This window comes from Seriola lalandi, unplaced genomic scaffold, assembly GCF_002814215.2.
Source record: "Seriola lalandi dorsalis isolate HSWRI2012SDOR001 ecotype SW California unplaced genomic scaffold, Sedor1 jcf7180002055009, whole genome shotgun sequence".
In the NCBI taxonomy this organism is placed as follows: Eukaryota; Metazoa; Chordata; class Actinopteri; order Carangiformes; family Carangidae; genus Seriola; species Seriola lalandi.
The window spans coordinates 246,099-260,310 of record NW_019525552.1 but is presented as its reverse complement, the minus strand read 5'-3'; the positions used below and the strand labels follow the sequence as shown (position 1 = coordinate 260,310).

Below are 14,212 nucleotides of genomic sequence, written 5' to 3'. Positions count from 1 at the left end.
GAAGAGATGCAAAACAACCACGAAGAGACGCAAAACAACCTCAAAGAGACGCAAAACAACCACGAAGAGACGCAAAACAACCTCAAAGAGACGCAAAACAACCACGAAGAGACACAAAACAACCGAGAAGAGATGCAAAACAACCGAGAAGAGATGCAAAACAACCACGAAGAGACACAAAACAACCGAGAAGAGATGCAAAACAACCACGAAGAGACGCAAAACAACCTCAAAGAGACGCAAAACAACCACGAAGAGACACAAAACAACCTCAAAGAGATGCAAAATAACCTCAAAGAGACGCAAAACAACCACGAAGAGATGCAAAACAACCTCAAAGAGATGCAAAATAACCTCAAAGAGACACAAAACAACCACGAAGAGATGCAAAACAACCTCAAAGAGATGCAAAATAACCTCAAAGAGACGCAAAACAACCACAAAGAGATGCAAAACAACCTCAAAGAGATGCAAAACAACCTCAAAGAGACGCAAAACAACCACGAAGAGATGCAAAACAACCTCAAAGAGATGCAAAACAACCTCAAAGAGATGCAAAACAACCTCAAAGAGATGCAAAACAACCTCAAAGAGACACAAAACAACCTCAAAGAGACACAAAACAACCAATTTATTACTAAATTAACCATGCCATGATTAATAGTGTTTAAATCTTAACACGTTTCCATATCAAAGATGTGAACTATATTAAAAATAAATAAATAAATGAACATAACATACTATAAGTTGAGGATCTGATCCGGGTCAAAGTTGATGAAGTTCTGCTTCTTATCTGGTGTCACATGATGCTGTTTCTTCAGCTGCTCTAACCACTGAATCATCACATGAATCAGAACCACATCAGTCCACATGATCTGTCACTGCTGTGGCCTCGTTAGAAACTCATTAAAACTGAGTGGAAAACAAAGAAAATAAGAATCTCTGCGTCTTCAGATCAGTTCGGATCCTCAAGTCCGGAACGTCAGGAAATTTAACAACAGAGTGAAAGTAAGAGGAGAACGATTGTGTAATAAAGTTCAAGGTCCAGGTCTTTATGTTCCTAATGAATAAACAGCACAGAGGTGATAATATATGACTGTGCAGGACAACATCCTGCTCAAATAAAGTTTATTATTATTGTTATTATTATTGTTATATATCTTTATCACATCAAGAACAACTGTGCACAATAAGAGCAATAAAAACAGTAACTGAAATAAATAAATAAAAAATGACGCATTAAAAAATAATAATAACATACGGAATAAAAAAATCTTAATATTCATGACAACATGGTGCCTGTTGTAAAATGACCTATTTATATTAATAAATTCATATTGATATTGAAGCGCTCTGACCTGCACTACTTTATATTTTACTGTCATGAACCAAAACAACAAAGCAAATTCCTTGTATGAGGAAAACCAGATTCTGATTCTGATAAAATACAATTAACAACATAGATGCAGTTTAATTAAGTGAATAAAATAAAGTGAGTAATGAGGAAAATATATTCAATTGAAAACCAGGCTGAGGAGGTTAAAAAAATGTCGTCACTTCCGGCTGCTCTATGATTCTGCTGCAGGTGTTTAAGGATCATATGCGAGTTTAAGGAGATCCACAGTTAAAACAGGAGGATGCTGATTGGCTGACGCTGATTGGCTGTTCTGACAGTGAAACAAACCGCACGTGTTCATGTGTTTCCAGTAAACAATAACGTGCAGAGTCGCTGCTGGTGTCGCCGCTCAGCTCCGCGATGAGTCACTCAGATCGAAAGCGCAAATGATCCCGTCCGGCTGCCGTAACCTTAAAAACCGATCAGCACATTAACGCGAACAGGAGGAGCCGCATTACCGGAGCCATCAACCCGCCGTGGCTCACACTCACACCCCGCCCCGCCCTGCTTCTTCTTCTTCTTCATCATCATCATCATCATCATCATCATCATCATCATCGTCATCATCATCTGTGGCGTGATGCTGCTGGCAGCAAGGGCGGGAGGAGGAAGACACGAGGAGAGGAGAGAAGAGGAGGGGAGGGGTATTTCCCGGATCCCCCGTGATGAAGAAAGAGAAGAAAAAGAGGAGGAGGAGGAGGAGGAAGAGGAGGAGGAGGAGGAAGAGGTGCCGCTTCCCGGAAAGGACGACGCATGGTGGAGCAGGAAGGAGCACAATAAATAAAATAAAAATAAATAAATAAAATAGAATAAAATAAAACAAATAACACAAATGTAAATTGAATATATAACTCAATAAAAATAAAATAAAAATATCACTTATGTATATTAAATATATAGCTTAAAAATGAATAAATAAATAAAATAAATGGTCTTACAATATATTTAGTATAAGATGGTACACAAGCATGGTCACTGTTGTAAGTGCTGTTTAGTTATTGTTTTGATTGTTTGTGGTTCTTATGGCTATAATAAAATATTACTATGTAATTTTATTTATATTATTATTAACAGTTGCAGTGGCAGGAGCCTCCTCCATTTAAAGTGCATATGAATATTATTTGTACACATGAATTATAAACATAATATTAAAATAATGTTATAACTTTAAAAAGACAAATTCAATTCTAAATTAATTTAAATTTTTACTTTGTTGCAGCAGGACAGCTACATGACAAAAATATGTTTATTTCTATTTAGTATTATTTTATATTTTTTCTAAAACAGCAACAACAGGTCCTCTGTCCTCCTCCTCCTCCTCCTCCTCCTCCTCCTCCTCTTTATGCTCAGCAGGAGCGGATCACGTCACCCTCTTCCTTTCCGGGAAATAAAGCCTCTCATCCTCACGATGGCTTTACCGGGCAACCAGCGGGGAACCGAGAACAGACAACAGGAGGATGGGAAGCCTCCCCCACCTCCTCCCCCAGCCCTCACCAACACTTCTCATCATCACCATAAGCACTTATACTTCATTATCAGAACACCTCCTTTAGAAGTACAGGAAATAAAAGGGTCAACAACAAATCCTTTAGTTCTTCATCTGGAAGTAAAATATTAAAGAGTCAGAGAAACACTCACATGATCAAATCTTTCTTCTGTCTCAGATATATTAAACCACACATATATATGATCAAAACCAAAACACCAGAGGGAAGCCAGGGGTCAAGGGTCAACGTCATAGCACCTGAAAACAAATAAAAGTGGAAAAACAAAAGTAGTTCAAAAACTTTCATTCTTTAGTAAAATTCAAGTCTTATATATATATATCTATATATATAGATATATATGTGTGTATTTGGATATAAATGCATAAACACGGTCGAGTGGTTAAATAAAATTGTGAAAAATGTATTTATTATGATATATTTAAAATAAATCAGGTATTTCTGAGTTGACAGGAAACACATGCCCGTCCTTCAGATCCTCAGTGTGAGAAACTCCCTGACGTCTGGACTCTGTTCTCATAGTGAAACCAGCAGCTCACTCCGGCTGGGCCGACACCTGTGGCTGAAAGTTCATAAACCAAACACACCCGCGGCTCGGGACGTGAAATGAAAGCTTGACAGCAAGTGAAAGTGAGAGTACGGCCGTGGTGGTGGTGGGGGGGGGGGGGGGTTAACAGAAATCTAAACATGATTTATTGTCCTGAAGGAAACATGGTTTAATTTATTATTAAAGTTCAGCTTTTTCACGTCATTTAAAACAGTGGGTTTGTTGTTTGTAGAATTTACATTTAGCTCATGTAGTCCTTTTTTATTACACATCTTATATCTTCCTTTAAGCCTTTAAACTCTACTTGTGGTAATTAGTTTACAAAAGTTTGTATTTACAAGATGAAGTTTCCACGGTGTAAAAGCGTCGTGTGTGAAAAGTTCAGACGGTTCCGTCTTAAATCTTCCAAGTGATTCTGAAATCCTGACAAACAAACAGCAGAGTGGAGTCTCTGCCTGCAGCCGGTGGGTGTGACCACACACAGCGCGTCGGCCAAAAGCCTTCACATGTAAAAATAGAGAATGTAATATTTAGCTGGCGGGTTCGCGCTCCGATCATATGGTATTAATAGTCAACAGGGTCAGCCATGACTTCACGTCGCAGCATCGATCTGGATTACCACACTGACCTCATAAACTTTTCAACACCCGTCTGCCTGCTGAGAGGGACTGTGTGTGTGTGTGTGTGTGTGTGTGTGTTTTTACGCCTCTCAGCCACGGTATTCTCTTGATTGTTGTTCTTAACATGAAAAAAATACAACTTTGAATGTGTAATCTGTAATGAGACGCAGCTTCTCTGAGGCATCGTCTCGTAAACGGCACATTAGCTAAAACTGGACACACAAGCTTCACTGCATCAGAGGATTCATTCAATCTGCCCAGAGTCTGAAGGCAGTGACCGGGTTCACACCGTCTCAAGGTGGTTCACATCAGAATGGGCTGAACAAGAACTACAATCACTTCCATGTGGTCGTATCCCTCCGCCACTCAGGCTAGTTCCCCGTTACATCCCTGTTTATCCAGAGTCAGAGAAAATATTAAACATTTGTGAGAAATTTTGTCATAATTTCTGTGTGAAGTCTTGAGTAATGGCTAAAAAGTGTCACACCGACCTTGAGTTTTCACCTTAAGCCACCAAAATCTAATCACTTCATCCTTGAGTCCAGGTGAATGTTTCTGCCAAATTTGAAGAAGTTCCTTCAAGGCGTTACTGAGATATCGTGTCCATGAGAATGAGACAGGCGGAAAACCTGAAAACAAAATGGCCGCCTGCCTCTGACGGCAGCACCACTTGTCTCTCAGGTGGACACACAGATTCACTGTGGCGGCTCTCTTTCTGCTCAGACCGAGGCACTACGTGATGAACGACAGGCCGGAGTTGGCCCGGATACGACGGTCTGATCGTGGTGCTAGTGCTTTCTCAGAACAGGAAGTGATCCTTTTGCCCAAGTGGTTGAGACACAGCGAGCGGGAAGAAAGACTTTAAACCCACAGTCCCTGCGACCTCTGTACACTCTGACACTTTGAGTTGAAACTTTTAACCGCATGATGTCACTTCCCGTCACTGCTGAAGAACCTGTGTCACTGCATTTCATTTTACCGTTTTATTAATTATGTTTCTAAACACACATGTGTGTTACAGCCGGTCTGTCTGCTCAGGTCACATGAATCAAAACCAAAAGGAAACCAGAACTAAAACATGACGCTGGGTTCAGAGCTGCGACATGTCACACACACTGTAAACATATTTTCCTGAGGCGGATACGAAGTGACACAACACTGGTGATGTTTTGGATGAAAACTATTTCAACTTAAAGCTGCTCCAGTGTGAAGGTGTGTGTCCATGTGTAGTGTGATTATAGATCAGCTCTAGCTTCTATATTAATACTGTGAAAGTATCAAAGCCTCAGTCCACAGAGAAATGCACACAGCCTGTATTCAGAAACTGAGCCTTAAAACCAGCCGTCAGGACTTCTGGAACTTTGTGATGTCACAACAAAGCAGTCACCAAGCCCCGCCCACCTGGACCCACCATCCAAACCTTTACAGGATTTGGTTTCTCTGAGTGTTTTACCTGAAATCTGCTTTATTTTTATTTGATCACTCAGAAAACAGTCAGCCAATCAGAAGAGAGGCTCAGAGCCTCCTCTCTTCTGATTGGCTCACAGACCTGTTGTAACTAGAGCTCCAGAGAGAAGCCTGAGAGAGGAGATGTAAAACTACACTGAGATGGTTTTTATTTCTTACGGATCAACAATTCAAATAAAACACAGAAGAAGAAGAAACATGAAGCTTTAAATTAATTTAAATCATTTTAATTTGGTGTTGGTCGAGTTTTGAGTTTGGAGCCTGAGCAAACAATAAAGTTTTAAGTTTTCGTTTCATCTTATCTAGAAATTGTTAATCAGGACTGTGAACTTGTGAGGTTCCCTCCCTGAGGCCTGATGTAATCCTCAGCAGGGAAACACCGTTTGGTTGGTTATTAACCATTTTATGGTTTTTACAGCTGCCTGCTCTGCACTGTGACACCAAGGTTATATGACCGGCAGAATACGAAGCTGCTCTGAATGGAAAATCTGCTCTGAAGGAGGTGAGTCCTGCACACTGTGAAGGCTTCCCTGGAAACAATGCGTGACCCAGACTGGGTGAAGACACACACACTTATCACACACTGACAACAGATATGAAATGGCGCAAAGTCACATTTCCTGTCCTGTAGTGCATTTTGGGTAAAAAGCCACGAGCTGTCATGATGCCAATTTCTCATGAGCCGATTTCTGCATTTCACAATCTCTTGTAAGTAATATTGTTTCTGAGAAAAACTGCAGTCAACGAAAGTGAAAGGTGCCGGGAGGAGAAACTCAACTGGAAGTTTCTGGATTACAGCAGTCAGGCCTCGAGCTGGAAATGACAGGAAATGAGAGCAACGGAAGGAAAAACAAGAAAGAAGTGAAGGCAGCGGAGGAAAGGAGCTCCAGGTTTCAGCTTGGAAATAAAAAAATTAAAAAAGTCAGACCGACATCTACTAGAAAACCTGTCGTTGGTGGTTTCAGTAGTTAACGTCAGGTCAGGGGCAGAGGTCACCAGAGGGCAGGGTTCAGACTGAGAACAGACCTGTGTTAACACAGAACACATCTGTGACTGTGACTCTGGAAAACTATCCCAGCGACTCGCCCCAGTCGAACAACTGAGACGCAGAACTGAGGTCGGTCCGAGGCGACCCCACAGCGACCCCACAGCGACCCCACAGCGACCCCACGGTGTCAACACCAGCTCCGAACTCTCACAGGAACAAGTGCACAAACTCCTGAACAGATGCTTCTACTTCTCCTGCAGCCACTAAATATATGAACAGTGACACACTGACCTGTAATTAAACTGCTTCATCACTTTAATTCTCCAACAACCAGCAGCACTTCACTTCTATGACTAGGAAAGTACAAGTACTTCCACTAAGCCACTGTGATACTTTCCTGCCACGACTAACGCCAGCTACTGCCAGTAAATATGATCATAATAATAAACTTTATTTATAAAGCACTTTCGGCACAAGAGAAGTAGCTCAAGGTGCTGAAGTACACAGTATATTATACGAATGCTGGAGGCTGTAATTCATAATGTTAGAATTTAAATAAAAATATTAAACGAGTAAGAAGAGTAAAATAAGAGAGAATTAATTAAAAGCTAAGTAAATTAAATATTTTCAGCTGTTTAAAAAAGTTCACTACAGAGTTAGTTTAATTAGTTAGTTAGTTAGTTAAGGTAACTACTACTACATGTAATATCATCTGTTCTAGTAATGATGAGAATACTGTTTTATTTTGAAGGTAAAAACACTCCCTCTCTCTGCTCCTGTCAGGAAATCCTCCGTCTGTTTCAGCAGCAGAGTAAACAAGATCAGCTGATTAAGACTCATTAAGACTCATTAAGAGTCGTAGACTAAATTAAAGCCTCGTCACTGTGATCCGTGTTTCACACCACAAACATGCAGCTTCTCCACCTACCGACCAGCCGACCGCCACCTCCTCACTTCCTGGGAAACAGTTTTTTAAAAATGAAAATCCTCCTAATATCAGATAAAAAAGGGGACTCTTCGTCATCATCATCATCATCATCTTCATCAGGGTCCATGCCTCTGTCTCGGTCTCTGGGTCGGACCTCGGGGCTTTATACTGCGGCCGGACAGATGTCAGCACAGAATAAATAAACGTGTGGTGTCACTCATCCTGAAGAGTCCATCACTCGTTCAGGAGGAACTTCAGGAATGAACAGAGAGAGAGAGAGAGAACTAATTCATTAGTTTCATTCAGGTTTTAATTTTTATTCACAACTTTATTTAACTATCTCACGTTGAAGGTGACGGAGAGGGGGAGGAAGACAAAAAGTAAAATTAGAAGGAGAGAAAAAGGAAAAGAGTGAGGAAGAAGAAGGATGGAAAAGGAAAAGGAGACAAGGTAGGAGGGAAAGGAGAAGAAGAAAAAAGTGAGGAAGAGGAGGTAGAGGACTAGAAGAAAGAGGAGAAGACTGGGAGTAGATGGAGGGAGGAAGAAAAGACAGAAAGAGGAAGAGGAGGGGCGAGGAAAGGATGGAAAAGGAAAGGAGACAATGAAGTAAGGAAAGGAGAAGAAAGAAAGAGAAAGAGACAAGTAGAGGAGGTAGAGGAGGGGAGGAAGAAAGGGAGAGAAAGAATGAAAGGAGTGAGGAAAAAGAGGAGGAGGAGAGGGAGGACAGAAAGAAGAGAGAGAGGAAGAGGAGGAAGAGGAGGAAAAGATTCAGGAGAGGGGGGAGGAGGAGGGGAGGGGGGGTGGCCTGTCCTGTTATGGCAGAACAGCTCGGGGTTGCAAGATTGCATCATCGCAGGATCAGCCTTCTATAAATAGGATGACGTCACCCCCCTCTGCTCTTCCTCCTTTCTCAGCCCCTCCCTCCCTCGTAGCATTCCTCGTTGCGTCACCGCGGCCCCGCCCCCTCCCGGCCGATATAAAGCGGGGTGATGCAACGCGCCGGTTACAAGCAGCAACTAAACGCGGCGGAAGGAACCGAAAGAAGAAGGAGACAGAGACAGAAGAGGCACGAGCTCACGGTGTCACGGGGGGACGTTCGTTTTCTCCACAGCCACCTCACCTCATCCGCTCACTCTACAGCTTTAACACTGTCTCTTATACACATCTGGAGTCCCGGTGCTCTCCCCGCGCGCGGATGTCCCGGGACACTTTGGTAAAAGTTTAAAACGCGCTTCTTTCTGTCACATTAGATTCAGGCAGAAAAGTCTTAAAAGTAAATTACATTTATAACACAGTTGTTTCCTGATTGTTCATCTGAAGTTTATTGTTGTTTTCTTAAACGTGTTTTCGGGTGCAATTATATGGAAAACAGCTGTTTTTATTCTTGGACACATTTTAAACAATAATCTATAGATATCATACAAAAAATATATTTATATAGACAAATGTAAAACCTTTAGGCTCAAAATGCAGAAGCAGATTTATGACTTAACAGCTGTTTGATTAACATTTATAACGTGTTTGTTTTCCTGATTGTTCATCAGATTTACACGTTTTCTTCTGTCATTTCTAAAAACATGTCTGTACACTTAGTTTCTTTAGGATGCCAAGAGTGTGTCTGTGTGTTTTATCTTTCTTTTTGTGAGATAACTGAAGTTTATTGGTTGTTTTATTTTAAGCTTTCAAAGGTGTCATTTGATGGAAAACAGCTGTTCTTATTCTTGGACACATTTAAAATGATAATCTATAGATATTATACAAAACCTGAGAAATTTTATGGAGATTAAATGTAAAAAAAAAAAAAAAAGTGATTTAGTAACAAAGAAAACTGACCAAGTATGATGTAAATCAATGGCAATGTTACATGAATTGGAAAATCACAATAATAACTCACCATTAAGTTCCTCACTATAAGACATTATGACAATATTATAGGAGTAAATAACTTTATTTTATGTGTTTGCTTCATGAATCAGTGGATCATGTAATTCCTGTATTGCATGAAAGTTTGTTATGTTCTCCCAGATCTGACATAAACATCATAATCATCTTATCAAACTGTCATAACTCTCCATGAGTCACTCCCCTGTTTAGATAACAAACCTCCACACCTACTCATCATCTTTAATTGTTTATGGTGTTTTTCAAAAAGGCAAATATTTGAGTTGGGTTCAGATGGTTGGGGTTTTGGCATAATGCACTTGTGACTATAACTTATTCCTCCTCCCTCTCCTTGTTCAACATGAAATCTTGATATTTAAACACAAAACTTTTTTTTGTTTGAATATTTTTAAATTCTTTCTGTCGTTATTTCTCACTCTAATATTCACACAGACTCTTAATTACTTGTCTGTGGTTCTTGATAATAAATTTAACCTTCTTGAATCATTTATAATATTATTACAGTAACATATTGTGTGTTTGTGCTGCTTCATACTGAGATAATTGGTGTGTTTTCATTATATTTTATGAAATTATCAGTATTATGAGCTGACTTTTTGAATATCTTTGTGTGAGATCCGTCTGTGTGACTCTGACTGACGTGATCTCTTGTGTTTCCAGAATGATGCTGCAGCACTCGGGTCCCTCGCTGGCCGACATCAGCTGCTCTGCCCTGGTGCCCTGCCTGTCCCCGCCGGGCTCGCTCACCCTGGACGACTTCACCAACTTCACGCCCATCGTGAAAGAGGAGCTGCGGCTCGCCATCCAGACCAAGCGCCTGTCCAACGGGCTCAGCGCCGACATGAGCTCGGACGGAGCCAGCTCCAGCTCGGACCGGGCGTACGACGCGCTCCCCTGCGGGTCGGGAGTCAAGAGAGAGGTGAGGCGACTGCAGCATGTTGTCATTGTTGTATTTTCGGGCACTGACCGCGTAGTGTGTTTTCCCTATTGAGTGTGTGGGGTAAAATACTGACAGTGTATAATTGATCTGATTTTTAGTTGACAACCGAGGAGCACGACAGGAGGAAGAGGAGGAGGGAGAGGAACAAAATCGCTGCTGCAAAGTGTCGCAACAAGAAGAAGGAGAAGACGGAGTGTCTGCAGAAGGTGCGTTTCATCCTCCATCCATCTGAGAAAAATAACTGAGCTCTCAGATTTTTGTATCACTTTTTTAAAAGGACTTAAAAATGATAAGTAGAAGATTAAAACCAGATGAAGTTCAGCTGTTTTTTTAACCTTTCCATGTGTTTACTTAATGTTTTTGTGTCAACACTCAAAGCTGTTAAAAATCTCTCAGTGTGAATTCAGCAAACTAAATCTTATAGCCATTGTAAAATTATCTGTATTTTGCAAATCTCTTTTTACGACTTTCAAACTTTAAGATCCAAAGTACAAAGAAGCTCTAACAAGAAGCTTTAACATCCAAATTAACACAAGAGTACAATATCAATAACCGATTCCTCTCCCTCCGCCCTCGTCTCGTCTCTGTAGGAGTCGGAGAAGCTGGAGAGCGTCAACGCCGACCTGAAGGCTCAGATCGAGGAGCTGAAGCAGCAGAAGCAGCAGCTGGTCTACATGCTCAACCTGCACCGGCCCACCTGCATCGTCCGGGCCCAGAACGGCCAGACGCCTGAGGACGAGAGGAACCTGTTCATCCAGCACATCAAGGAGAGCACCTTACAACTCCACAACCTCACCTCCTCCTCCATCACCTCCTCCTCCTCAGTCACATCCACCTCTACAGTAGCACCTCTAGATGGAGGACTCCTCACCCTCGATCACATTCACTGCCCCAGTCACCTATGAGCTGAGCGAGCAGGTGTTTTTGCCACTTTTCTAAGACTTATGCGACGCGTCCGCCCGCCGTCTCTGACGCAGCTGAGACTGTTCGAGACGCAGGTGGAGCCGCCGTAGACTTATGACACGAGAATGACAGTGAGACGCCACCTCCTGACGGCTCCTCGTTCTCATTCAGCATCCACAAAGCTGCTACAGAGAGTGTCATAACGTGACCTCAGCACCACCCACTCCCTGAAACCGTAGCTGCTGATTGGACAAAAAGTGACGTACGATGGACACCTTGACATGCATTATGAATTTCTTTTTTTTTTTTTTTTTTTTTTAGTCAGGGCCAAGGACAGATGCTAAAGCACTAAAAAAAACCAAAAAAAAAAACAAAAACATCAACTGCTTTTTTATTTACAGGTATTTTGAATAGAGTCTGGATTTTGTACCAAAGCGTGATTTCAAGGTGATCAAGGCACATGATTGAACTGTAGACGCAGGATGATATGTGAGTGAGTTTGAGCTGCAAGTCACTGACTCTAAAAAAGACTTAGTTTATGAAAAATAGTATATTTATTTATTAAGTAACTACTGTATGACCTGTATCAACCCTGTCTGCTTGTCCTTTTATACAAAATGAAATACTAAATCTGCTGCTACTACTAACCACTCAGGACGTACGCTGGCTGTAGAAGTCGATGCCACATGTTTATTTTCTTTGCCCGTTTAAAGGATGTTGGTCTGTCAACCAGGGTAGAAGTAGCAGCCACAAAGGGAAATGTAATTTGCAGGCGGGGTTTATAATGGTTCTGCTCTTAAAATGTAGTAAAAAAAAACGTACTTTTCTTAACAATTTGAAATCTACTGTAAGCAAAGCTGTAGTAGTCAACGCCACATGTTTATTATCTTGCCTCGTTTAAAGAGCTGACCTCTCAAGAGTAGAAGTCAGGATGATGGATGTCAACCAGGGTAGACGTAGCAGCCACAAAGGGAAATGTAATTTGCAGGCATGGTTTGTTATAATTCTGCACTTAAAACAAAGTAAAAAATGGCCAAATAATCATATATGCAGACGATACATTACTTTTCTTAACAATCTGAAATCTACTGTACGTAAAGCTGTCCAAAAAAAATTGGATACTGTAAATAATTTCACAAGTACACTTTAATTATCACTGCGTTCCCTCTTAAACAGACCTAGTGTTGCTTTGTACATCCTCTGTGACGATGAAGCTACATGACTTGAGTGTTATTTTTCAGACATGTTTGTTTTCTACCTAAAATCTTGTATATTGTTTCACTGCGCATTAACTCTGTAACTGTATCTGTATGTAAACACCAGATGCCTCCTTTGGTTTTGACAGAGCAAAACAAGATGAAAAGAAACGATTGTTATTTTAAAGAAAAATGTATTTATTAATATTCGTTGATTTGGGAAGTTATGTTCACTAGATATCATTAGCTAGGTATCAGAAGTGTTGCATCAGCTTTTGGCTCGTCCTTTAACACGCCTGACTCTGAAGTTACACAAGATGACGTGATATTACACCGTGTGTTTGGACCTAACCAGTATCTGGGTTTCAATTCATGCCAAATATTTCCCTCACCCTCCACTCCCTCTTCCTCTCTCTGGCTCGTTAATTTTACAGAGAAATCATCCCTCAAGGGAAATGTGGTTTATTGCGCAAACAGAAACTGAGGAAGTGCAATGATCCAGAGTTAAGAGGTTATGTTCTTTTCAAATACGAAGCAACGTGTTCGTCAACAGCCGTGTTGAAACTCTGGTTATCAGTATTTGGATAAGTCCCAGCACTTCATCTAAGAAACACTCCAAAGGGTGATAATTTAAGCATAATGCTCTTAAACAGCACAGTAAACTGCTTCACGGTGAGGACTGAAGTGTTATATTTTATGTTTCAGAAGATTTATATTGTTTAACGTGTGTGTTATGTAAGAAAATAACTTTGAGAGTCACACGGTTAAAAGGACGCAGGCGTCTGCGTGTGTTCATAGTGTGTGTGTGTGTTGTATTTGTGGTTGGTTGTCCTGTTGTTAGTCATGGCTGCTGAGTTGGACGAGTGTGTTCTCTGCTGTGCCTGTTTCTCCTGGAGGCGGCTTCACGTCTGTAGCTGCTCGACTGTCGGAGCATCGTAGTCTGAAAGAATAAAGTGTAGGCTGTCGGACACAACTGCACTGCTAATACCGACGTGTACTTCCATCTTTGTGACCTGTTGATTTTTGTTTTTGATACTTTGTTAATTAAAAATATGTATTGCATATGATTCCACCCATGTTGTCGTTTTTAAACATAATTAGACACAATAATGATGATTAATGTCATTTCTCTGTGGACTGAGGCTTTGATCCTTTCACAGTATTAATATAGAAGCTAGAGCTGATCTATAATCACACTACACATGGACACACACCTTTACACTGGAGGAGCTTTAAAAGTTCTGGTCCTAATATATATACTTTATTTACATTGTACCGTAACTGTACGATTCACACATTATTGTCCTCACTGTTTTCTAGGTTCACCTGTGTCTCAGGTAATCCAGCACGTTTGTGAAGCTTATGATTAATAATGTTCTGACGAAACCAGAGAGGAAATTAGTTTGTGTTGTCTCGGTCTTGTAGCGTCACATCTTCATCCAACAAAATAATGAAACAAAAATAATTAAGTTTAATCTTGAGATAATGGCCTTGAATAATTTATCAGCAGCTATTATTTGTTGTTTTGCTTAAAGTAACACAGATACACTAATTCTGCTGCCCAGTTACATCAGCACCAACCTGCTCTGTCCTCTGAAAACACATAAGGATAAAAATATAAGAAAATATGTAAGATACTAACAAAGAGAAGCAAACATTCCCAAAGCTTCAGGCTGAGGCACTAAACTTTTCATTCAGTGGCTCCTCAATTTTCATAAGTAGAAAACTTCATAACATAAACACGAGTTCATCTACAAACCTTCCTCCGTGTGAACTCACCGGACAAGAGCGGACATGTTGGCTGCTGGGGGGGGGGGGGG

The 14,212-nt window shown here is 40.9% G+C and overlaps 1 protein-coding gene across 1 annotated transcript; it reads left to right on the top strand.

Moving 5' to 3' along the window:
• Nucleotides 1-8,444: 8,444 nt before the first annotated feature.
• atf3 (activating transcription factor 3) lies at nucleotides 8,445-13,459 on the top strand. The gene is made up of 4 exons (XM_087171578.1): nucleotides 8,445-8,599; nucleotides 10,013-10,272; nucleotides 10,392-10,499; nucleotides 10,884-13,459. Exons 2-4 carry the CDS (start codon nucleotides 10,015-10,017, stop codon nucleotides 11,196-11,198), a joined length of 681 nt encoding a protein of 226 aa, XP_087027704.1. The 5' UTR covers nucleotides 8,445-8,599; nucleotides 10,013-10,014; the 3' UTR covers nucleotides 11,199-13,459.
• Nucleotides 13,460-14,212: the final 753 nt, after the last annotated feature.

Bases quoted from the DNA above. Each gene is read 5' to 3' on its own strand.
- atf3 (XM_087171578.1), top strand. From the start codon at position 10,015: ATGATGCTGCAGCACTCGGGTCCCTCGCTGGCCGACATCAGCTGCTCT. The intron at 10,273-10,391 runs GTGAGGCGACTG...TCTGATTTTTAG, and splicing joins GGTCGGGAGTCAAGAGAGAG to TTGACAACCGAGGAGCACGA. The intron at 10,500-10,883 runs GTGCGTTTCATC...TCGTCTCTGTAG, and splicing joins AGACGGAGTGTCTGCAGAAG to GAGTCGGAGAAGCTGGAGAG.